The sequence below is a fragment of the Cnephaeus nilssonii genome (assembly GCF_951640355.1).
Source record: "Cnephaeus nilssonii genome assembly, chromosome: 5".
In the NCBI taxonomy this organism is placed as follows: Eukaryota; Metazoa; Chordata; class Mammalia; order Chiroptera; family Vespertilionidae; genus Cnephaeus; species Cnephaeus nilssonii.
In genome coordinates, this window is record NC_137076.1 from 32,717,889 (window position 1) to 32,743,918 (window position 26,030).

General features: G+C 47.5%; 1 protein-coding gene across 3 annotated transcripts in view; it reads left to right on the forward strand.

Moving 5' to 3' along the window:
* The window catches only part of PTK2B (protein tyrosine kinase 2 beta), a 116,384-nt gene that overhangs the window by 57,566 nt on the left and 32,788 nt on the right, over positions 1–26,030 (forward strand). For all 3 annotated transcript variants that reach the window (XM_079772120.1, XM_079772122.1, XM_079772121.1), the window contains exon 2: positions 8,498–8,735. In XM_079772120.1, coding sequence (XP_079628246.1) covers positions 8,535–8,735 — 201 coding nt within the window. In that variant the 5' untranslated portion in view covers positions 8,498–8,534. The remainder of the gene's footprint in view (positions 1–8,497; positions 8,736–26,030) is intronic.

The following is a 26,030-nucleotide window of genomic DNA, read 5'->3' on the forward strand; positions in this document are numbered from 1 at the left end:
TGGTGGCAGGAGAGCCATGACAGCAGCCCTCTGGTCTTTGGCAATTGACATTGAAGCTTGGCCTCTTGGGAAACCAGATGTGAGAGCAGATGCTGAGAGTCCCGAGGGTAAAATGCATTGTCCAGATTTAAGGGGGCATGAAAAGGGGACAGTTAGTTAGAAAGGTGGCATGATGTCATGGGTGGCATGATGTCATCTGACTCATCAAACCTGGGTTTAAAACTCGTGTCCTCAGGGCTGCAGCGCCACACCAGTCTGGGACATTACTCATGAAGGACTTCAGAGTTAGGCAACTTAGTCGCCTTAAGCCTCTGCCACTTACTAGTGGTGTGATTTGGACAGTCACCTCGAGGAGCCTCAGTTTTCTCTCTTAAGGTCTGAGGCGAACATTACTAATCCTAAGGAACTTTTCTAGAGACTGGAGATGACTTACTATACTCCCTGGCACACGGAATGTGTTCAGTAAGGTGTAACATGACCCTACAATGTCTTCAAGTGCAAGGTTGTACTTTTCTGGGATACTGACCCTTGTAACCCTGACATCTTCCCATGCCGGGAACACAGCCCTGGGTACAGCAACAGACCAGAGAGTCTGAAGGGACTTAAATTCTGCTCCAGTCCCCCCTCGTTCAGACAGGTGAATGTCTTGCCATTCAGGAAGAGTGTCATTTATTTTCTTCCTGTGGACTTCAGAGATTTTACAACTTTTCTTAGTACCTTTGCAGGTTTGGGCCAAGGCGTTCTTATAGCCAATCAAAACTTTTCCTGTTTTAATTTGAGCCCATTTCCTTGTGTTTGTTATTCTTTGACTTTGACTTAGGCAGATCTGGTGGTTGGGAGGCGAGCTGGAGCCCACGATGGCTCAGAGCCAGGGTTTTCTTTCGCTAGTGTGGCGGGACATTCTCTCCCACGCTGCTCACAGGGTCTGGGGCCAGCCAGGATGCAGGGAGCAGGGTTACCAGGCTGCGGGTCCAGTCTGGGCTGGGGAGAGGGGCAGGGCTTTTGGGTCACAAGTTGAGAGTCAGAGGATTTTGTGATCACACAACTAAGGCCTAGCTTGGGAAGGGGTAATGCTCTCTAAGCCAAGAAGGGATTTGTCATGGACTGGGGATATTTAGTGCCGGGATGATCAATTTCTTCTTGCTAAAGTTTGTGCCAACCTCAGTAGTATCAAGAGATACTACTTTCTTCAAAGACAGATAGGAAAGAGGGGAAAACTTTGAACTTGGATTTTAATCTGCTTTGGGATCCAAGTTTGCTATTCAAGAAGTGTGACTCCTGGGCCAGATGGGTTAAACTTTCTTGAGTATGTTTTTTTTATCTGTAAGTGGGCATAATCCTCCTTGCCCATCTCCCAGGGTTGTTGTGCAAAGCACTTACGTTTCTTTTAAAGTTTTAAAATTGTAGTTATTTTGAAATAAATAGGTTATTACTGCACAGGACTAAAGGCAGACCGGAGCCTGCATTGGGCTGAAGGTACAGGTAGATCCTGGGTGACTGAAATGACTTGGCTAAAATATTTAAACTGGAGCCATGCTGACCACTGTGAATGATGGCTCCTGAACCAAGGGTCAGGGGAAACTGATGAGGATGAGAGACCAGCATCCTGCAGGCATGTTGGTGATGGCCAACACAGCAGACTGCGCTGGGCCAGATACACAATATGAGCACCCAGCCGGTGTGGCTCAGTTGTTGAGCGTCGACCTGTGAACCAAGAGGTCATCAGATTGATTCCTGGTGAGGGCATATGCTTAGGTTGCAGGCTTGATCCCTTCCTCTCTCTCTCAAATAAATAAAACATACATACATATTTAAAATATAAATACACACACACACACACACACAATATGGGCATTTCTCTTTGGTCAGGACTGGGGTGCGGGTTGACTCCTGCGTGGGCTAGACACTGCCCAGTCAGGCTGGGCAGGGGGTCAACTATTAGGCTGTGGTTTCTCAGCTTTAATTTTTTCTTAATAAGATTTTTGAAAGAATACTTTCAGGGTGACAGCAAAATTGAAAGGTAGGTACAGAGATTTCCTACATAGCCCTTGCCCCCATTCCCGCACAGCCTCCCCAACTTTTGTCGTCCTCCACCAGAGTGGTACATTTGTTACAATATGAGCCTACCTATATTGACACATCATAGTCACCCAAAGTCCATAGTTTACATTAGGATTGTTCTCTTGATGCTGTATATTCTGAGTTGGGCGAATGTGTAATGACATGTATCCATCATTCTAGTATCATACAGAGTATTTTCATTGCCTACAAAATTCTGTGCTTTCCCTATTCATCCCTCCTTCCCCCAAACCCTGGAAACCACTGATGCTTTTATTGTCTCTGTAGATTTGCCTTTTTCAGAAAGTCATATAGTTAGAATCATAGAGTATGTCGCCTTTGCAGATTGGCTTCTTTTACTTAGTAATATACATTTACTGTTCTTCATGCCTTTTTATGGCTTAATAGAGCATATTTTAAAGCACTGAATAATATTCCATGGTCTGGTTGTACCACAGTTTATTAATCCCTTCACCTACAGAAGGACATCTTGGTTGCTTCTAAGCTTTGGGCAATTATTATGAATAAAGCTGTCATAAACATCCATGTGCAGATTTTTATGAGGACATAAGTTTTCAGCTCCTTTGGGTAAATACCAAGGAGCATGATTGCTGGATGGTATGGTAAGAGTATACTTAGTTTTTGTGAGAAAGCGCGCAATTAGCTTCCAGAGTTTGCACCAGCAATGCATGAGAGTTCCTGTTGCTCCACATCCTTGTTACATGTTTACATCGTCTTGGTTCCTCAAGTTTATAAGGGCCACATTTCATTGTACCGTTGGCTATAGCTGCGCAGGGTTAAAAGCACTGGAGGGTGGGGGGGATGTCTAACCCCTGTCTATCTCCTCTCCACCCAAGACTTTGCCCTGGCCTCTGTGCCAGGCCCCAGTTTCTAATCCCCTGCTCTGTCTCTGCTCCTGTGCTCCGCCTCTCAGAGAGGGCTCATCTCCTTCACTCTTCTCTTCAGAAAACGATGCACATCATGTGCGCAAATGGGGTTTCTTAGATCGCACGGGCCAGATCTCATTCATTTTCCTGACATCTTATTTCTACTCAACTGTTCTCTCTCGTACTCTTCTCTGGTGTTTCAGCGAATCCCTGGAGGGTCTCTCATCGGCTCACTGGCACTGGCACCAGTTGGTTGGAAATGCTGCCTGGGCCAGGGGGACATGTCCTGAAAGGCACTTCCTCGATCCCCTTCATGGCGGATGCCCAGAAGCCGCGTGGTATAACCTGCAGACATGCACACACTGTTCTCTCCAGCTCCAAGTCCATGTCCCACCGGCCAACGTGACAGCACGGATTATGCCCCTGGTTTCCACATGACCTTGGGGACGCAGGCCCTCTGGCTCCCATGAGTAGGATCTAGTCCCTGGGGACAGACACCATACGCCACTCCATTTTCTTCCTGCCCCAGGTGCCTGCTTCACAAAACTGCTTCATGAAGCCCCTGCCTGAAAATTAATGTAAAACAAACAGAAGCCAGGGGGCTTGGGGCCCCTGGCTCAGTAGACACAGCAGATCCTGAATCCCTGTGGTCTGTTTACTTACCTGTGTGCATATCGTGCCTGTTTACCTCTGTGTCTGGAGCGTATGCTCTTTAGGGGCAACGCATGTGTGAGTCAATTTCACATCCGGTGGCAGATCTGTCACTGTTCCCCCCGATAGCCCCTGGGGCCTCGTCATTGCTGTGTTCTCCTGCTTACTCCTCCACGCCAGTGTCCGCATCTTTGTGCCGGAGCACTTCCCCTGTCTCCTGAGTCCACTGCCCTGGTGCAGAACTGGCTGAAACGCTGGGAATGGTGACTGTAAGAAGTGGTGTGCGTATGTTCTTTCAAGTGAGTGTTTTCAGTGTCTTCGGATAAATTCCCAGAAGTGGAATCACTGGGTCATAAAGCAGTTCCATTTTTAATTTTTTGAGGTAACTCCATGCTGCTTTCCACAGTGGACGCACCAATTTGCATTCCCACCAATAGTACATGAGGGTTCCCCTTTCTCCCATCTTCACCCACACTTGTTTGTTGATTTGTTGATGACAGCCATTCTGACACCCCTATGCTCATTGCAGCATTATTTACAATAGTCAAGTTTTGGAAGCATCCCAAGTGCCCATCAGTAGATGAGTGGATAAAAAAGCTGTGGCACGCGCCCCTGGGTCCGGGTGAGGCCACGTGCCCCTGGGTCCGGGGGAAGCTAGATCTCGGGTCCGGGCGAGGCCGTGTGCCCCTGGATCCAGGTGAGGCTGGGTCCCAGGCCCGGGAGAGGCCACGCGCCCCTAGGTCCGGGTGAGGCCATGCGCCCCTGGGTCCAGGTGAAGCTGAATTCTGGGTCTGGGCGAGGCTGTGTGCCCCTGGATCCGGGTGAGGCTGGGTCCCGGGTCCGGGTGAGGCCGTGGGCCCCTGGATCCGGGTGAGGCCACGCGACCCTGGGTCTGGGAGAGGCCACGCGACCCTGGGTCCGGGTGAGGCCACGTGCCCCTGGGTCCGGGGGAAGCTAGATCCCGGGTCTGGGCGAGGCCGTGTGCCCCTGGATCCGGGTGAGGCTGGGTCCCGGGTCCGGGCGAGGCCGTGTGCCCCTGGATCCGGGTGAGGCTGAGTCCCGGGTCCGGGAGAGGCCACGCGCCCCTGGGTCCGGGTGAGGCCATGCGCCCCTGGGCCCGGGTGAAGCTGAATCCTGGGTCTGGGCGAGGCCGTGTGCCCCTGGATCCAGGTGAGGCTGGGTCCTGGGTCCGGGCGAGACCGTGGGCCCCTGGATCCGGGTGAGGCTGGGTCCCGGGTCCGGGTGAGGCCGTGGGCCCCTGGATCCGGGTGAGGCCACGCGACTCTGGGTCTGGGAGAGGCCACGGGCCCCTGGGTCCGGGTGAGGCCACGCGCCCCTGGGTCCGGGGGAAGCTAGATCCCGGGTCCGGGTGAGGCCGTGTGCCCCTGGATCCGGGTGAGGCTGGGTCCCGGGCCCGGGTGAGGCCACGCGCCCCTGGGTCTGGGTAAGGCCACGCACCCCTGGGTCAGGGTGAAGCTGGATCCCGGGTCCAGGTGAGGCCATGTGCCCCTGGGTCTGGGAGAGGCCACGCGCCCCTGGGTCTGGGTGAGGCCACGCGCCCCTGGGTCCGGGTGAAGCTGGATCCCGGGTCCGGGTGAGGCCGTGTGCCCCTGGATCCGGGTGAGGCTGGGTCCTGAGTCCGGGTGAAGCCACGCGCCCCTGGGTCCGGGTGAGGCCGCGCACCCCCTGGGTCCGGGTGAGGCCACATGCCCCTGGGTCCGGGTGAAGCCGTGCCCCTGGGTCCGGCCAAGACCAAACCAGAGGGAGTCGGACCTGCATTACCACCATTTGTCCACCATCCAGAGCTGAGGGGTCAGTGCCGACATGTACTCATAAGGAACTGGTGGACATTGATATTGGGTCTCAAAAGAACTGTTGGTCCAGAAAGAAACTCACTACAGACTGATTCATTTGCCTGTCAGCATAACTATTATTGCTCATCTCACATTCAGTTCATATAAGTATATCTCTAGTGATACATGATTTCGCTCATCTAGGGGAAATGATGAACAACATAGACTGATGAACAACAACAGAACCAGAAACAAGGAGGCATCGATCGGACTATCGGGCCTCAGAGGGAGGATAGGGGAGGGTGGGGGGAGGGGGGAAAGATCAACCAAAGGTCTTGTGTGCATGCATATGAGCCTAACCAATGGTTAAGTTCAACAGGGGGTTGGGGCATCCGTGGGGAGGGGTGTGGGATGGGAATGGGGGGATGAGGACAAATATGTGACACCTTAATCAATAAAGAAATTTTTTTAAAAAAAGCTGTGGCACATTTATACAATGGAATACTACTCGGCCATAAAAAAGAAGGAAATCTTACCTTTTGTGACAGCATGGATGGACCTGGAGAGCATTATGCTAAGTGAAATAAGCCAGTCAGAGAAAGACAAGTACCATATTATTTCACTCATATGTGGAATCTAATGAACAAAATACACTAACAAACAAAATGAAAACAGACTCATAGACAGAGAACAGATCGACAGCTGTCAGAGGGGATGGGGATTGGGGGCTGGGTGAGAAGGGTGAAAGGATTAAGCAAAAACAACAACCCCCCCTCCCCAAAACCCCCTTATAATTCATAGACACAGACAACAGCATGGTGATTACCAGAGAGAAAGGGGGTGTGGGGAAGTTGAAGAGGCTATGGGGGGATAACTGGTGATAGAAGAGGACTTGGCTTGGGATGGTGAATACAGAATACAATATACAGATGATGTATTATAGAATTGCACACCTGAAACCCATTTCATCTTATTAACCAATATCAACCCAATAAATTCAAAAAAAGGAGAAAAAAAAGTGGTGTGTAAATGCCCAGATCCCTCCCTTCCTGGCAGGAGTAGCTAGCTCTGTGGATTTACCCTGCGGTTGCCCAAGTGATGGTAACTCAATCGATAACCCTCCCTTGGCTGTCTTCCCCTCCCGGTCACACACTCGCCATTCCTCAAGGCACCTCCTCTGGAGTCCTTACTGAGGGTCTGGGGAAACTTAGGCACACGCCACTTACCCAGCAGAGCACTGGCTCACAGGATATGCTTAGAAGATAATGGTTGAAAAATGCACGGATACTTCTAGCTTATTCATATTAGTCTCTAAAATAACACAGACTGAAGATTCTTTTCTCCATCTGTCTTGTCTCAAATTCTGGTTGCCCTGTGGACTCAGGCTGGCGCTCTGCCCAGTGTCTGCCTGCCCCCATGGAAGGGACACACCCTGCTCCTTCCCTCGCCCTCACTGCCTCTCTTTCTGTCTCCTAATACACAGTGGGCTTTTCAGAAGAATGACTCTCTGAAGCGAATGACTGTGTGTGTGTGTGTGTGTGTGTGTGTGCATCTTCCTTGCTAGTGCCCAGTACAGTGTGAATGAATGAACACAGATTTTACTTCCGCTTCCAATATATTTGATTCCGCATTTGTATTTTTTAAAAATAAGATCATATAGGTTTCAAGTAACCTTTTCAAATGTACTCATCTCTTTAAAAAAATATTTTTAGTGATTCCAGAGAGGAAAGGTGAGGGAGAGAGAGATAGAAACATCAATGATAAAAGATAATCATTGATCAGCTGCCTCCTGCACTCCCCCTACTGGGGACCGAGCCTGCAACCAGGGCATGTGCCCTGACTGGGAATGGAACCATGACCTCCTGGTTCATAGAGCCACAACCATTGAGCCACACCGGCCAGACACGCATTTGTATTTTAACATTGCCAATTCCCAACTTCTTCTGGTCTAGGAATGTCCCCCTAAGTGTCCCTCTCCCCCTCCCCCGCCAGTCTTTTGTTAGAAGGAAGATATCCTTCTGTAAGTATGGGTTCAGAAAGAGACCAAAGCTTAGTTTAGAACAGTGGCTCCAAACCCAGGCTGAATGTTAGAAAAATCCTTGGAAACTTAAAAGTACCAATTCCAGGCCTCCCCACACGCCAGCTTCGTGGCAATCTCTGAGCTCAGGGCCTGGCTTTAGGCTTTCTTACAACCTTTGCAGGGGATCCTAATGCAGAGCTAAAGTTGATACCACCGATCTGCAGCTGGAACTTCCATTGTTTCCTTCGGGCACTCCTGCTTTGGACCAGTGGGGGGTAAGCCCAACAGTGATGTGCTGGCTCAAAAGGACCCATTTTGCTGAGATTCAGGGCGAACTAAAGACCCCGAGGATTCTTATCGTCTATATAAATGTCAGCCCCACTGTCATCAGAACTGGGCAGGTCCTCCAGGGGCCCAGCCCAGCTCCCTCCCAGATTGGGCAGCTGGAGTGCTGTTCCTGTTGAGCTCTCCTGCCTGCAGTGAACAATGTGCCGTATGTGAGTTCCTGTAGGACTGAGGCCTCCTGCCCAGAAAGTTCGGGCTGGTGGTGGCTTCGGATGGAGGCAGACAAAGCCAGCAGCTGACAGCCTGGCCACCCACCTGGGTCCTTTCCTGCCTTCTCCGTTCCAGTGCCCTCCAGGCCACCCATTCTCCAATTCTGTTTCTTCTCATTTTTTCCCCCGTGTCCCTGCTTCTCTCCTGCTATTTTCCACTGTCCTCTTTGCTTTTTCTGCTCACTGTGCCTTGGAACCATGCGGTGGCCGCCTCCTCTCACAGCTTCGTTTGCAAAGTGTGGGCCCCTTGTCTAGGATCCAGTGTGGGAAGAGAAAAGGAGTGGAGAGAGGGGGCTTCTAGAAGAGAGTGCACACCGCCTGGGGGTTCCAGGTCTGGGTTTTAAATGGTACCCGGATGTTTATGCAAACGGATGCTTTGTGTTTCAGCTTCCCCCAGTGCCTTTAAGGGAGGTTTCTGGGACTGGGAGAAGGTGTTGTTTGCGTGGGTCTCAGCTCCTTGGGTGCTGTCCCTGGGGGGTGAGGCATGTGGGCCTACATGATTCGCTTCAGGCTGCCTCTCTGCTGTCTCCGCAGGATTGCGATGTGCTGGTCCTAGCTGCTGTCTGAGAGGATGTCTGGGGTGTCCCAGCCCCTGAGCCGAGTAAAGGTGGGCACGCTATGTCGGCCAGAAGGCCCCCCAGAGCCCATGGTGGTGCCAGTAGATGTGGAAAAGGAAGACGTGCGGATCCTCAAGGTCTGCTTCTATAGCAACAGCTTCAACTCTGGGAAGAACTTCAAACTGGTTAAATGCACTGTGCACACCGAGATCCGGGTGAGTGTGGCAGGCGGTGCCTGCTCCGTCCGTTTGTCTGTGTCTCCCTGTCCTTCAGAGCAGCTGAGTGGCCCTCCTTCAGCCTAGCAGGCTCCCCGGTAGCCACCCTGGGCTGGGGGCACCAAGGGAGAAGTTCTCAGCCTGCAGAGCCAGGCCTCCTCTCAAGGGGTCTGCAACCTACCTCACTAGTACCCTGGGGGACAGGTTTTATAGCTTTTGTTGGAACCCCAGATCATTTGCTTGGTCTTTGATTCAACTCATTACATATATATGACATTGGAGTTTCTGCAAGAGATATAAGAGCCCCCACCCTCCAAGAGTTTACACTCTGATGGAGCTGGAATTAGAGAGATACACAAGTGATAGAATTGAAAATAGAACAGAAATGGTACAAGACGTGTGCTGGGTGCTCCGATACAGGAGCTGGTGGGGGCATTTAGAGGATGATAATGAATTAGAGATGCCCTAGAACAGGTGAATGGTTGGCAGACCCTTTCTGAGGCAATACTTCAATTGATCAGCTCATTCTCATCCCGGGCCACGGAATCTGTTTTGCAAGTCCAGGTGCCCACCGTCATCAGGACACCTGGGCACCAGGAAACCAGTTCAGCTTCAGCTCAACCACACGTATAAGAACTTGTCATCAGAAACAGAGTTACAATACAGTGATTGATTTAAATGCCTACATTTATTGGACAATTACCAATAAATACAGCCTGGATCAATTCCTCTACAAACATTTTATCTCACTGAATCTTCCCAATGACCCCATGAGGTAGATACAATGAGGACATCCCTTTTTACTGCCCAGAATATTCCTTTCTGACGATGCAAAAGAAAGCCAAATTGGTTCTCCAAAGGTTGCTGGGTGGGATGCTTCCTTGAACAAAGGAAGCAGGGGACTTTTGGGAAAACTAACCGGGTCTGAGAAAGCTGGATGAATCCTCTCCAATCCTCTCATTACCAATCCTTCCCCCAAACTCAGTGAGTGTCTCTTTGGATTGGTGCTGGCAGCACAGAACCTCTGCACATCTGTCTGCTTGGCTGCCTTCCATCTATTACAGCACATGCTATGCTTCAACACACCAGAGCAGAATGTAATTGATTAGGTCACTGCCTTGGCCAGTTATCACAATTGATTATGGTTTGGTTACTCTCTCTGTTTCCTGTAACTGATTGGATTAGGGCCTTCTTTGCTCATCTCATGGTTCCGGATATATAGGTACAACTGTGTCCTTCGAGTAAGCCCTGGACACCTTCTCCCAGAAGGGTGTTTTTGTATCTCCTTAACTCTCTCCTTCTTGAGCCTTCCTTTGGGTGTATCGTCTTTACAGATTGCTGATGCCATTCACTGTGGGTTCTACTGGTGTAATTTTCAGAAGTCAACCTGACCTTCAAATTTCGGGGCACCTTCCTGACTTTCTACTGAAAACAAGAGAGCGTCTGGATGGTCCAGACCAGAATGTGTTTTGTGGAGTTGGTGCAAAGGGACCTGAAGGATAGGCAGATTGGGAGCCAGCTCTGAGGAGAGCAGAGGGCTTTCCACGAGGCAGGAACAGCAAGAACAAAGGCAGGGAGGCTGCTAGACAGTGAGTAGTTCTGTTAGACTGGAGCATGGCTTATATTTAGAAAAGGGTATAAAGTCAAGATCAGAAATGAAATGTTGATGGCAGATAAGAAAGGGCCTGGAATATCAGGCTGAGGAATGTGGACCTGTTCAGGCACTAGGAAGAAACACACAGTTTTTAAGCAGGGGAGAGGCTTTCCTGGAGCTGCCTGATGTCTTGCTGGGCAATGAGACCCAAGTTTAAGAAGAATGGCTAGCACCCGAGGCACTATCAAGAGGGTTATGAGAAAAGAGATGAAAAAGAAAGAAAGATGTGGGGCCTTCTAGGAATTTATGTCCAAGCCTTCTTGATTTTCCTGTTTCCAATCCTGCAGGCAAAATATCACCTGTTTATTACAAGTAGCCATGGCTTTAAAGCCACCTAGATCTTGAGCCAAATACTGCTTTCTATTTATTGTTTATTATGGCCTTAGACCCAACACTTAGCCAATCTGGCTTCAGTTTCCTCACTGGGGATTGTGCCCACCTGTAGCCTTGTTGTAAGGATTAGAGATGATAAGTGAGAAGCGCCTACACATAGTAGGAGCTCAATCATTGGAAGCTATTGATTGTGTGGGTATTAGGTCGTTACCCTGCTCAGCAATCTCTAAGAGTTTCTTCTGGTGTTATCCACTTACCTGTCATATTTTCAAATAGAGAAGTAAGATGATCAGATTTGTGTTTTGAATAGTCCGTAGTATCCTAAAATATATTAGGAAGTGTGTCCTGGAAAAGGAGTTTTATGGTCAAAGAATTTTGAGAGATGCCCAATTAAACAATTCTGAACGGATTTATTTGCAACAAGACTTATCAGAACATTAAATATGCTGATATGCATGGTGGATCACTAAGAAAGGACCACAGAGGGGCTGTTTTCTTAAGCCATTTCTTAATTGCCTAAGTACACCTTCTTTTATAAGTTGGGCCACTAGTTCTCTGGAAAAATCATTTAGGAATCTCTTTTCCCTAAACTTTGATAGCAGTACAAAAAAGGCAGGAGAGAGGAAAGGCTGGTGAAAGGGAATTGGGTTAGGAAGCTGTGGCCACAGTGCTGATGGGAAATGATGAGGGCTTGAACTAAGGGAGTGGTATTGGGAACAGAGACAAGTCAATCTAAGGAGGCAGAATCAACAGAATTTGATGATTAACTAGATGTAGGGAGGAAGATAAAGGTAAGAGACTGGATGACTTAAGCTTTTGCCTGGGCAACTGAATGGGTGATGGTACCATTCATTGAGCTAACAGAGAAAGGGTGTTCCAAGATTTCAGCTTTGACATGTGTTGTGTTTATTAAAAACACCTTCATGGAGGAAGGTGGACCTGGAGCTCAGGAGGGAGAAAGGACCTACAGTTGAAGATTCAAGAATCATTAAGCAACGGATACCATGTGAATGGATAGAATCACCCACAGAGAATAAGTAGAGCAAGAGAAAAAGAGTTTCAATTAGGAAACCTTGGGAAATCATTTTTTTAGAGGTTGGTAGAGAAGGAGGAACAGGTGAAGGAAAAAGATAAATCATCCAGAGAAAGATAAAAGTAAACAAAAGAACCGGCAGGGGAGACAAAGGTAGAAGAAAATTTGAGGAAAGAATGGTTAGTAGTATCAGACACTCAGAAAGGTCAAATCAGATAAGGCTAAAAATAGGTTTATTTGATTCAGTAACAAGTGCAATAATGACTTTTTGCTAGACATCTTCAGTGGAGAGATGGGGGCGGAAGGCATTGTGCAGTCAGAGCGACAATGAGTATAAGCAACATTGCAGAGTTTTACCAGCAGCAGGTCCTGAAGTGGTAAGGCACAGGGCATGTCTGAGGCTAAAGAATGGCCAAGATTGGCTATTTAAACCACATTCACGATTTTGGATTTTGTGGGAAGTCACTGATATCTCTTGTGGGAAATCACTGATATCGTTTAAGCATATGAATGATGCCAGGTTTCATTTTTAAAAGATCACTTGGGTCACATAGTGGCAAATAGATTGGAAGAAGGCAAGAATGGATGTGGGGAGATGTTAGGTGGTATTGCAGTAATTCAGATGATGGTATCTTAGATTGGGATATAGCCATGGTGATGATAATGTTTATGATAATGATGGTGATAATGATGTTTGTGATGGTGTTGATGGTGATGGTGGTGGTGGTGGTGACAATGGTGAGATGTGGTGATGAGGATTGATGATGAGGTGATGGTGATGATGATGATGATGGTGGTGGTGGTGGTGATGGTAATGCTGCTGCCAAAGGTCAAGGTGGTGGTGGTGATGATAGCAGCTAGCACGTTTGAAGCACAGCTTATGCATTATCCTATTGACTACTCAAAAAAACCCCTATGAAGCACATATTGTTATTATTATCTCCATTTTGTATACAAGGAAATAAGGTCCAGAGGAGTTAAGCAAATTGCTAGTTAAGTGGTAGGACCTGTTTTCAAAGCCAGTCAACCCACCTCCAGAGTCTGCACTCTTAACCATCATGGTGTATGGAGAGAAGTAATTGTAATGCAGACAATTTAGGAGAATGGAAATGAAAGGTTTTGCTGATGGACAAGAGATACAGGAATGAAGAAGGAGGTGTCAAGACTGGAAGCCCTGGTACAGGTGGACAGGGCCCCACTTCCTAAAATGAAGAGAAACTAATTGGGGAGTGGGGAGTTCACAAGTCCAGTTTTGGACCCGTCTGTGCAATTGAGATGCTCTAACGTTTTCATGTGAAAATGTTGAGTAGACTCTTTGAGACATGATTCTTGAGGAAAGAACTGGGCCAGAGATAGACATTTGAGTGTTGTCAGCCTCTGCAGAGTGGTTGAAGCCATGGCTGTGGGTGAGATCATTTATGAACGAGTCCCGAATAATATCATCATTCATTTCACAAGTATTTGTTGAGTGCCCCATGTACCGGCACCATGCTTGTTATGACATACCCCGAAACACAGATGCACTCCCTGCTTTCATGGAGCGTCCAGGCCAAAGGTGAGCCTGACAGTGACTCACACTAATGAATGAACCTTTACAACAAGTGGAGGCAAGTACTCTGACAGGAAGAAAGAGGTTCTGTGAGAGGAGAGAGTACAGAAGAGCTCTGCCCAAACGTGGAGGAACAGCTTTGCTATTCAAGGGCTAATTGTGGAGGCTGCATCCAGGCCTATAGGTCCATACCCAGCTTCCCCGCCTGAGGCTCTCCTCCTAGGGTGGCCCCGCCCACCCCTGCTTCCTGCCCTCTTCTCGGGCTTTTTTTTCCCTAGCTGGGCTTTGTTCTTTGATGGAGCTTTCTACTTTCAGCTACATGTCTTCTTTCACCATCCTCCCTCTGCTCAAAATGCTGCCAGCCCTTTCAAGCACGTGGCCTTCCATATGAACACTCTTGAAGTTCCGGCACCCGCATCTCGCTGTGTCTGATGAAATAGAAGCAATCAAGAACCACCTTGGCATGGTCCATTCGTAGCACATTTCCAAATCATAGTTACTCCATGCATACTTGCTGAATGCATGTGTTTCTTTTTATCCTCCATTTTTTTCTAAGCAAATGTAATAGCCTCATGATGCTTTCTCTGTGCTGTTAAAAGCTGGGTGAGTAAGTGCTGGCCCTTGTCCTTAGGCCACGTGTTGAAGAGAATTAAGCAACGTGCTAAATTTTGCTCTTCTTGAGTTTTCATTTCCCCTTTGTTTGCTATTCATTGGAAATTGTGTTTGTTTGGGGAGCTCAGCATCTCTGTAGCAAGTGGAGGCTTCTATCACTATATATTTCTCTCACATGCTAATTTGCTTGTCTGGGAAAGGGGTTAAGATAACACTTTGTAAACAACCAGCAGAGTGCCACCCAGACGTGCCCACACAGGGCGTCTCTCTGACTCTTACAGCCTCTCTTTCATATTCTCTCTCTCTCCGCCCCCCTGCTCTCTACCCACACTCTTCTCCTTTCTCGTTCCTCTTCATTTACTCTCTTCTAGGGTGTGTTGGGTAGGTTGACCATGTGTCCTGGGTTGTCTCAGACAGTCCTACTTTACACACACTGTCCAGGGATGACTGTTAACAGTGCCCCTGCCAATCTCAAGAGCACCATGATTCTAGGGATAAATGATATGGTCACCTACTTCTAAGTGCTGCATTTGCTCCTCTCTCTGCCTCACACTGGCTTGCTGGCTCATGGCGGTTTCTCTCTCTGGCTAACCTCAGCTGACCCACTCTCTGCACGGGCCCATCTCTGTCCATCATCGGATCATCTGTGTCGCACAAGGAGGATCTTAAGCAGCAAAGCAGGCACTTGTCTGTGATATGGTGTGGTTCCCAGGGTGCAGGCAGGACCCCCACATCTAAGACCCTGTTCCTCAGCCAGCCTCTATCATGCTGGAAAGCCACATTCACCCTCATTTTGTCTTAAAGCATCACTCCACTTAGAATCCATTTACATTCCCGGGAGGGGATGACTGAGACATCCCGTGCCCTTCCCGCCAGGTCCAGTTGTGTCCCCTCCCCTCAAAACAAGGCTCCCAGGCTGCAGGGGTGTCTGGCGTGTGTCACTTGCCTGATGTGTAAGGAGGGCAGAGTCCAGTCCCAAATGTAGCCTGTTCTGCACACACTTGTACTCACTGCCCTCCCTAGTAAATTCAGGTCACACAACACATTCCAGATCATTCCCAGAGAAGCAGATTTCAGATATTGTGGCCCATTCTGCCCTATACTCATTAGAAAATAATCCCATTTAGTTTATTGTTTAAATCTATCACTTAACCAGACACGGGGTGTGATGGACTGGATGTTTGTGTCTCCCACCCCCAATTCCTATGTGGAAGTCCCAATGAGGTGGGGCCTGTGGTGGGAGGTGATTAGGTTTGGCTGAAGTCACGAGGGCTCCCATGATGGGATTAGTGTCCTTGAAAGAAGGTGAAGAGACGAGAGCTCTCTCCCCGCCATGTGAGGACACAGCAAGAAGGCTGCCATCTGCAAATGAGAAGAGGGCCCTCCCCAGAAACCAAAACTGCCAGCGCCTTGAGGTGGGACCTCACAGCCTCTAGAACGATGAGAAATGTATGCTTGTCATTTAGGCCACCCGGTCTCTGGTATTGTGTTATAGCAGCTGGAGCTAGGACACCCGGCCGACCGCTCCATGTGGTCAGAAGAGCAGCCTCCAGCCCGCAGTGCATCCGCTCAGGTTCTGTGTTCCCGGAACAAACCTGCTGCCCTCCTTCAGATGCCACTAGGAGGAAGACCACTGGGTTGAGGTGCCAGAGGGGAGGAAGGCATGATTCCCTGTCCTGGGAAGTTACTGTTTCTAAAAGAAAGGTTACCCTAGAGGGAATAAATGAAGCCAGCCCAGGCCCGCCCCCCGTATGTGAGAATAGTCTCTGGAAACCTGAGAAGAAAGGGTTCAGCCAGGAAACCACAAACTGACGCCACAGAGACACTCACAGTGAGGGCTCAAAAAGAGGTGCGATCACAAGGACCGTCTCCTTGCCGCGCCCCCTCCCCGTTTCCTGTGTGTGCTCACCAGGCCAGCGCACTTACCCACAGGCGTCTGCAGATGGGGCGCGAGGCACGCACGCAGAGTTCCGGGCCTCTCGTTGTCTGCATGACCGCATCCATTACATCGACAAATGAGCAGTCAGGTGCCCGTGCTTACATTTCTATTTTTAATCTGGCAGTTGCCTTGATGCATGTCCTGGTTAGATAGTCTTTTATCACATCAACATGAATGCTTTCAGAGTCGGATTAGTGATGCTAACTTTTATTATTTTGTTCATCCATCACTTTTTTAAAAAATTATCCCTTAGGTCCGTGGTCGGCAAACTGCGGCTCGCGAGCCACATCCGGCTCTTTGGCCCCTTGAGTGTGGCTCTTCCACAAAATACCACGGCCTGGGCGAGTCTATTTTGAAGAAGTGGCGTTAGAAGAAGTTTAAGTTTAAAAAATTTGGCTCTCAAAAGAAATTTCAATCGTTGAAAATTGGCTCTGTTGACTAAAATTTCAACTGTTGCTATTTGGCTCTGTGACTAATGAGTTTGCCGACCACTGCCTTAGGTGTGTTGAGAACTCAGAACTTGTATAGCTATTGCACTTGGTTCCTAGGGCTGAGGTAACAAATTACCGACCAACGGGTGGCCTGAAACAACAGGAACGCGTTCTCTCACAGTTCTGGAGGCTGGAAGCCCAATCTCGAGAGGTCGGCAGGACTGTGCCACCTCCAGAGGCCCCATGGGAGGAATCCCCTTTGCCTCCTCCAGCTTCTGGTGGCGCCTGCTTCCTTGGTTTATGGCTGCCTCTGTCTTCACATCCCCTTCTCCTCTCCTTTCTGTGTGTCTTTCATAAGGACACGTCATTGGATTTAGGAGCCACCCAGACAGTCCAGGATGATCTCATCTTGAGATCTTTAACTTAATTACAAGACTCTTTTTCCTAATGAGGTCACATCACAGGTTCCATGGGTTAAGGCAGGAGTGGGAACGTCTGGCCCGTGGGCTGTATAAGGCCTGCAAAATAATTTGGTCTGGTCCTGTCAAGGTATTAGGGATGAATAAATTAAATGTTTGACTAAACATAGCAGGCTAATCTTTAAGTTGATAATTTTGTATGACCCGTGAATGATGTCGTAAATATCCAAATGGCCCTTGGTAGAAAAACGTTCCCCACCCCTGGGTTAGGGCATGGGCATATCTCTTAGGTTCCACCATTCAGCCCACCTCAGCCATCAGGATCACAGTGTGTGTTGCTGGTACCCCCACTCAGCTGTAGACAGACCTGTGTATACAGTATGCAGGTGAGCAAGCAATTTGCACACCTCTGTGCACCCACACGGAAGCTCAAGACTGTACCGGGAAATGACCACAGAGCACAGGCTGGTGAAAGTCTCTTTTCTCCACTGCTTCTCGGGATTCTCAGTTGCCAGGCCATTTTCCCCATCTCTGTTCTCTCAGTGAATTGTGTCTCAGGGCACTGACCTCAGAGTCATTCTTGGATTCTTTTTCTCTCACATTCTGTATTCAATCCATCAGGAAATCCTGTCAACCCTGCCATCAAAACATACCTGGATTCTGACCATTTCCTTCTTGACATCTCCACGGCCTCTACCCTGGTCCAGGCCATTAGCATCTCTTACCTATTGCCTCCTAACTGCTTCTCCCCGTATCCCCCTGTGGTACATTCTACAGGTAGCAGCCATGGGGATTTTCAAAACACAGGTCAGCTAGAGGGATATACTAGGATTTGAGGTATAGCTTAGATCACATCACTGCTTTACTTTAAACTCTCCAATGGTCCTATCTAACTCAAAATAAAATCCAAAGTCCTTACTTTGGTCTACAACAGAGGTCAGCAAGCAATGGCCTGCAGGCCAAATATGGCCCACCACCTGTTATTGTAAATAAAGCCTTATTGGAACACAGCCATACTCACGTGTTTATGTATTGTCTAGGCCTGCTGTTGAGCTACAATAGCAGAGCTGGGTAGTTGTGACACAAGCCATCTGGCCCACAAAGCCTAGAGTATTTCTACCTGGCCCTTTACAGAGAACAAGCCTGGCCTAGCTTTCTCCCCTCACTTCCCTTCATGCCCTCTCCTCTCCGGCCACACTGGCCTCTTCACAGCTGCTTAAATGCACCAAGCACACTGGGGCCTCCCAAACACCTACCTTGGGGCTTCTATGCTCTCTGATCCCTTTGCCTGGATGACTCTTTCCCTACAAGGCCACTTCTCTCTTCCTTACCTCCTCTGGGGATCTATACAAATGCCACCTTCTCAGAGAGGTCTTTGCTGGCACCTCATGAAAAATAGCAGCCCCTTGTCTTTCTGGTGCCTTGACCTTCTTTGTGTGTCTTCTTAGCATTTATCTGAACCTGAGATATTATAATTGTTTTTTTTTTGTTTTGTTTTGTGTGTTGTTGTTTTTTTACTGTTTAACCCATCCCCTGATAGAAAATAAGCAGCATAAGAGAAGGACTTTGTTTTTGTTTCCCCAATCTGTGGCATTCATTAATGGGTAATTATTTAATAATGCATGAATGAATCGATGGGTGGATTCTAGTTATAAAGCCAACAGAGGCTGGCTAGCATCCCATATCTCAAGTCCAAATTCCAGCGGAGGAGAAAGAGTTTCTGAATGACCTGGCGTGTTCTGGGGGTGGTAGCTTGGGTCTGTGGCAGCAAATGCCCAAGAGGTGCTGTGAATAGGGCAGGCGGGTGGGTTTCTGTAACTACTACATCAGGGTTCCCAGATGAGGCAGATGATCTGGGTCACGGAAGAGTTTTTAAAATACCAGGTTGCCAAGTCCCATCCCAAATTCACTGAATCAGAATCTCAGGGGTGCTGGGACCCATTGCTGCCCCACCTCTGCCTGCAGGACACCCAGCTGGCTCACGCTCTCTGGGAAAGGATTATCAGCAATCCTGGAATGGTGGAGCGCTCCAGAGTATAAGGTCATTGTTTTAGAGTCTGAGAACTCACAAGGTAGTGAGTGTGAAAGGATCTATGAAAGGGTGACAGAAGAGGGCTGGATGGGCCGAAGGGGAGAGAAAGTCTGTAGATGGGCATCGCGTGGTTGGAGGTGGTGCCACAGGACCCCATTTTCATCATTCTAGCACTTGTCTGTCTCAAAGCAGAAGTGGCCTCCTGGCGCGGGGGCTATGTCTTATTCGCCACTGTATCCCCAGTGCCTACATAGAGCCTAACTCAGGAGATACGCAGGAGATACTTGTAGAATGAATGAATGAACTGATGCCTAGAGAGTACTCAGATGAGACCAGTAATCTCCTACATCACTTGATATAAAGACCAAGTAGGAAGTTAACTAGAGGGAAGATTAGCAATCATAGGTGATAAAGTATAGGAGGGTTAATAGAATTTCAGCTGGTTTAAAATAGAATTCCTTATATATCCTTGAGTAATTCACCTGACCTCCTTAGGTCTCAGTTTCTTTGTTTAAAAACAGTCAATTTAAGTGATCTCTAAATTTACTTAAGGCTCTAAAATTCCAGTCTAAGTTTTATGAGCTTAATAAACATTTGAACATATGAGTAGCTATATAGTTGTAGATTTTATTTTGTAATTAATATTATTATTTTTGTTAATCCTCACCCGAGGATATTTTTTCCCATTGATCTTTAGAGAGAGTGGAAGGGAGGAGGGGGAGAGAGAAACATTGATGTGAGAGAGACACATCTATTGGTTGCCTCCCACATGTGCCATGCCCAGTGCTGGGGACTGAACCTGCAACCCAGGTTTGTGCCCTTCACCTGAAATTGAACCCGTGACCCTTCGTTGCATGGGCTGACACTCTAACCCAGTGATGGGCAACCTTTTGAGCTTGGTGTGTCAAACTTCGCCAAAAAACTGAGCATAACTCGGGTAGTGTGTCACTTTGAGGAAAAAACATTATTTCGCAAATGTTTCATCCTCAGGAGCAGCAAATGTTTCGTCCTCAGCATGCGGTCGCCTCAGCAGCCGCGTGTCATCAGAAATGGCTACGCGTGTCAGTGCTGACACGCGTGTCATAGGTTCGCCATCACTGCTCTAACCACTGACCAACACCAGCCAGGGCTAGATTTTATTTTTGTGGCTGTGCCAGTAAGGTCTGCTTTTACATCTGATCTTCTAGTCTCTAGAAGGCAAAATATCTGTTCAACTTAGCTTTCATCAAGACCTGGGGGAATTTTGGCTATTCTTTTGCTCTCTAGCCTTGTGACATTTACTGTCTAGTCAGCATTTTTATTTTAGAGAAGTTATTCACCTCTTAGAAACTGAGCTTATCAGTAGGATGTGAGGTCCCCACTTGCTAGCACATGAGCCAAGCACGTAGGCATAAGCTATGGCATTCGTCTCAAGTTGGAAGATGATGTCTGCTCCTATTATCTCACTATGAATTTTTCATGCCTAATCTGTGAAACCAAGCTTATCACATCTAAACTTAAACATTTATTTTTGAAGAGATTTTCTACAATTATAAAATGAATATATGCATAGTATACTACAGACCAATATTTCTCATGAACATATGTGCAAAAATCCTTAACAAAATATGAGCAAATCAAATCCAACAATATATAAAGTGAATACATGTTCATTCAATAATAATAATAATACATTTTCTTTAGCACTACTGTATGCAGAGCACTGTGCTAAGTTCCTTACTGGTATCATCTCATTTAATCATCAAAAGAACCCTATGAAAGAGGAATATTTTTACATTTTACAAACGACCAATCAGAGAAGTTAATTTGCCCAAAGTCACAAAGTACATCAGAGACGAAATAGTTTCTGATTCTGAGGCCATTCTCTTAACTACTACACTATATATAAAAGTTCAAACACAGGAAACCTGGGAGAATAAAAATCTACATGTACACAATTGCACTAACCCAAGACAACACTGTTCACATTTTGATGTATTTCATTCTGGAATAGTTTGTTTCTGCTTCTATCACTGCCATACTTTGTATATGATTTTATATACTATAGATCCTATTTATTATAATACAAACAAGAAGTCCAAGAGTTGAGTGATGCATGGAAATCACCTTAGAAGGTGAAGGGGGGCCAGTGTCACATGCTTATAATTTAACTAGAGGCCTGGTGCACGAAATTTATGCACTGTGTGGGGGGGGGGAAGGGTGTCCCTCTGCCCAGCTCTACCCTCTCCAATCTGGGACCCCTCAGGGGATGTCCGACTGCTGGTTTAGAATTTAGGCCTACAGGGATTGGGCCTAAACAGGCAGTAGGACATCCCTCTCACAATCTGGGACTGCTGGCTCCCAAGTGCTCGCCTGCCTGCCTGCCTGATTGCCCCTACCTGCTTCTGCCTGCCAGCTTGATCACCCCCTAACCACTCCCCTGCCAGCCTGATTGATGCCTAACTTCTCCCCTCCTGGCCCGATTACCCCCAACTGCCCTCCCTTGCTGGCCCAATCACCCCAACTGCCCTCTCCTGCTGGCCTGGTCACCCTCAACTGTTCTCCCCTGCCAGCCTGGTCGCCCCCAACTGCCCTCACCTACTGGCCTGGTTGTCCCCCAACTGCCCTCCCCTGCTGGCCTGGTTGCCCCCAACTGCCCTCCCCTACTGGCCTGATCACCCACAACTGCCCCCTCTGCCGGCCATTGTGTGATCACATGGGGGTGGCCATCTTGTGCGAGGGCATGACAGTCAATTTGCATATTACCTCTTTATTATATAGGATATCTGCTCTTTTTATTTATACCACATGTTATCTAATCCCACCCTTACTCCCATAACTGAAAGGGCGTTTCCCCCATTTTACAGATGGAGAAATGGAGGTCAGGTGCCAGGTCCTGTAGACTCGAAAGCCTGTGGTGGTGTCTATCACCATACTCCTGATCTCTTGAATATTTTCGATGGTAGTTCACTATCCTTCAGAACCTCAGCTTGTTATGCAGGGAGCTGGCCATTATTCATTTCCTCAAATAGTTGAGGGCCTGCCCTGTGCCAGGCCTGGGCTTGGAGTTGGGCATGATATCGTATGTAAGGCTTGGCTTCTGACCTTGATTTAAAAGGTTAGGAAGACAAATATGGCCAATAGTCTTAGTTCTAATTGGTAAATGTCTATATTAGTTTCTTAGGGTGTTATAACAAAGTGCCACAAATGAGGTGACTCGAAACAACAGAAGTTGGGCTGGGCTGCTCTGAAGCTGGAGACTAGAAGTCCAAGATCAAGGGTTTCAATGCTCCCTCTGAAACCCTTAAGGGAAGGATACTTCCTTACTTCTCACAAGCTGCCAGTGGCTTGCTGGCAATCTTCAGCATTCCTTGGTTTGTAGACACAGTACTCCAATCCTCCATCTTCCCCTGACATTCTCCCTCTGTGCCTGTCTCCCTCTATGTTCAATTGTTCCCTTTTTATAAGGACATCAGTCATATTGGATTGGAACTACCCCAATGACCTCATTGTAATTTAATTAATCTGTAAAGACCATATTTACAAATATGGTCACATTGTAAGATCCTGGCTATTAGGGCTTCAACGTATCTTTTTTTTGGAGGGACACCGTTTAATGATATTTTACTAGCCTGGCTGGTGTGGCTCATTGGTTGAGCATGGACCCAGGAACCAAGAGGTCATGGTTCTATTCCTGGTCAGGGCACATGCACAGGTTGCAGGCTCGATCCCCGATGTGGGGCATGAAGAAGGCAGGCAATCAATGATGTTTCTCTCTCATAGATGTTTCTATCTCTCTATCTCCCTTTCTCTCTAAAAATCAATTTTTAAAAATGGTATTTTACTAGATGTGTGTGCAAAGGTCTTTGGGTATTCTGAGGAGGAAACAAATCCTTTAAGGTGAGTCAGGGAGGGCTTCCCAGAGTAACTCACAGTGCTGATTGGGTTTTAAAAGATAACTGGAAGCTCACCTGGATGAGAGGACAGGAGGGAGTGGGGAGCCAGGGGTCCTCCAGGCCTGAAGAGCACGCTGTGCTTGGACGAGAAAAAGAGGAATTCTGGGAGGCTGGAACTTAGAGCACAGCGTGGATGGGAGTGGGAGTTGAGACTGGAAAGAGCACGTGGAGGAAACTTCCAAAGGGCCTTTTATGCCTCATGCTAAAGAGTTTGGATCTTACGCTAGCATGGAGAAAATGAGGAACCAATGAGAATTTTCGACAAAAAGTCACCTGTTCTAAAATGCCCTCAATCTCAACGTGACACCTTTTAAAATAGAACTCAGGCAAGACTTTTTGAAATGAAGGCTTTGATTTATTAAATTTTTAAATTCAATCATTTCTAAAAAGAGGATATTTTAGAAAATCTCAGTTATGATTTTCTAAAATATCATTAAACGGTGTCCCTTCAAAAAAAAGATACGCTAAAGCCCTAATAGCCAGGATCTTACAATGTGACCATATTTGTAAATATGGTCTTTACAGACTAATTAAATTACAATGATGTCATTGGGGTAGTTCCAATCCAATATGACTGATGTCCTTTGACTTTATAGAGAAAAAGTAAGGAGTTAAATTAAGCCTGAAAGCAATTTGAAGGCCTGTGCCTCATATCAGGTCCCAGGAAAGCAGACCTGTTTGCATGTATGAAGCGTGTTATGAATACTCTGGTGAAACTCACCTGGGGGAGTGAGGGACGCAGGATGGGCAGAGGGAGAAGTTGGGCTGTGATGCTCTGAAGCTGGGATGGCCCAGCAGAGCTGTCCTAAGTTGGGATGAAAGGACAGGGCCTTTACACCCCTGAATTGGTGACCAGGCACCGGATGCAGGCTGCCCCCAGGAAGAGGTGTGACATTAGTAAAGGTGAGGCCAATTCTAATGGAAGGTGGGAGGCAGGGGGGTCTCAGTTATGATTTTCTAAAAACTCAGCTACTAATATGAAATATATTTTATAAGCTCAAGAATAAATAAAATTAGGTATTTTATTAATTTTTGAGAGAGAGAGAGAGAGAGAGAGGAAGGGAGAGGGACAGAGAGGTAGAAACATCGATGAGAGAAAAACATCATTGATCAGCTATCTCCTGCACACCCTGCACTGGGGATTGAACCCACAACCCGAGCATGTGCCTTGACCGGGAATTGAACCATGACCTCTTGGTTCATGAGTTGACACTCAACCACTGAACCACATAGGCTGGGTGGTATTTTGTTTAAATAAAAAGGTGGACCTAAGAAAATCATGAGACTATAGTGATTACTAAAGAAGTTATAAAATGTGGCTGAGGTATAAGGATAGACTATTAGATCAAAGGAACAGAAAAAGAGGTGAGAAACATCCCCAGACATATAGTCACCTAATGTTAGACATCCTTGCAAAAACAAATTAATTTTAAACCATTCCTCATGCTATATACAAAAATTAATTTCTGACAGGGGAAAAATGTGCCTGAGTACCAATAAAGGAAGAGAAAGTGGATTGAGTAACTAATTGCTTGGGTGACGTTTTTTGGGGGGATGGGGGAGAAATTACCATGGGCATGGGGATAAGCATACAGTCCTTCTTTGTTTCTGACCTATAAGAGGAAATGCCAGAGAAGAGGGAGAGAGGCAAAGGCAGTTAGGGGTCTTCACACTACTTGATAAAGACAATAAATCAATGTTAACCAAGCAGGAAGGAAAGCCATAGAAATCCCACTGTTTGCAATAAAGCACCAGACACTGTGAGCCACAGGCAAACTGAGGGCCTGCTTTTCAGTAGCTCTCTTATGAGCAGAAGTAAAGGTTTTCCTGTAGCAAAAAAAGAATCCTGGTCTTATCTAAATGGCAACTGATAAAATTAAGACAGCTTTTTCTTTTTCCCTATCATGTTACATATGGCAATTTAGTAAGTAAGTAGACATCTTATACTGTTGTTTTTTTAAAAAGTGATTTATTAATCCTATGTAATAAAAGTGTAATATGCAAATCGACTGAATGGCAGAACTACCGGTTGGTGGGGGGCAGGGCCGGCAAGCAGGTGGCATCAGGCCAGCCAAGGCCAGAGGGAGGGGACAGCGATGGGGCAGGGGAGTAGCAGCAGAGGGGTGATGGTGGGGGTAGGGCTGGCCACTGATCAGCCCACCTGGTCGCCTCCCACAGAGGGAGGCCTGCGGCAGCAGTGGCAGGGCAAGTGGGCCTAAGCAGTCAGTTGGACATCCCCTGAGGCCTCCCAGACTGCAAGAGGGCACAGACCGGGCTGAGGGACCATCCACCCCCCAGTGCACAAATTTTCATGCACCAGGCCTCTAGTAGAGAAAGACATATTGACTCATTAACAGCAATCTGAGCTGTGGGTAGAGGGCTGATTTTGGTGCTCCCACCATCTGCTTGAGGAGCTGTGGGAATATTTGGGAAGCAGCAGTAAAGGGTGAGGGAAGAAGGGCTGATCCAAAAGTCTCCACAGTGAGATCATGTCAGACCTCAGTTTTTCATTTAAACTGACTCCCGCCCTGGCCAGTGTGGCTCAGTTTGTTGAGTGTTGTCTCATGCACTGAAGGGTCACTGGTTCCATTCCAGGTGGGTTTGATCTTTGGTCAGGGTGCTTAGGGTAGGCAACCAATTTCTGTTTCTCTCTCACATCAATGTTTCTCTCTCACCCTCTTCCTTCCTCTCTCACTAAAATCAATTAAAAATATTTTAAAAAATGGATTCCCTACCTCACTCTGGGACATCCTCAATTTAAGCCACTTTCTTCTACCTAACCACTAAACAGAAGCTCCTTGAGGGGAGGACTCTGTGTGGGCACTGGGCTCCTAACAATGCTTTGCAGAGTGAGTATGTCATAGATCGTCACGGATGGTTTGAATGAAGGAATCATTCTGCAGCGTCACAAGGCAAGGGTAGAGACAGCAGGAAGGGGACTGTGGCTCAGGGAGTTTGTCATCCTGTTAGAAGAAAGTGTCAGAACTGGGGTTAGATAGGATTTGTGTGACTCCTAAGTGAGTTCTTTTTCTGCCACCTGTGATGGTTAACCTGGTTGCTGTCCAGGTGCACCTGAAGGATTGGTGCACTTCACAATGCAATTCTGGAGCTAGCACAGACTTCACAGGTTGAGGGCACAGTCCCCTAGAAGACACCCCCGTCAGACCCCAGTCTCAGATCCCAGGGTTCCCAGGCCGCCCACACTTCTGACAAATTTGACACAAACTTAAGGATTCCAGCTAGCCCCTCGGGTCCAAGAATATAGAATGCATTTAGTGGTCCAATCTCTTTGGTCTTCTCCAATCTGAAAGAGTTCCCAAGTCTGAAAGAGTACAGGCCTTTTATTCTATTTCTCTCT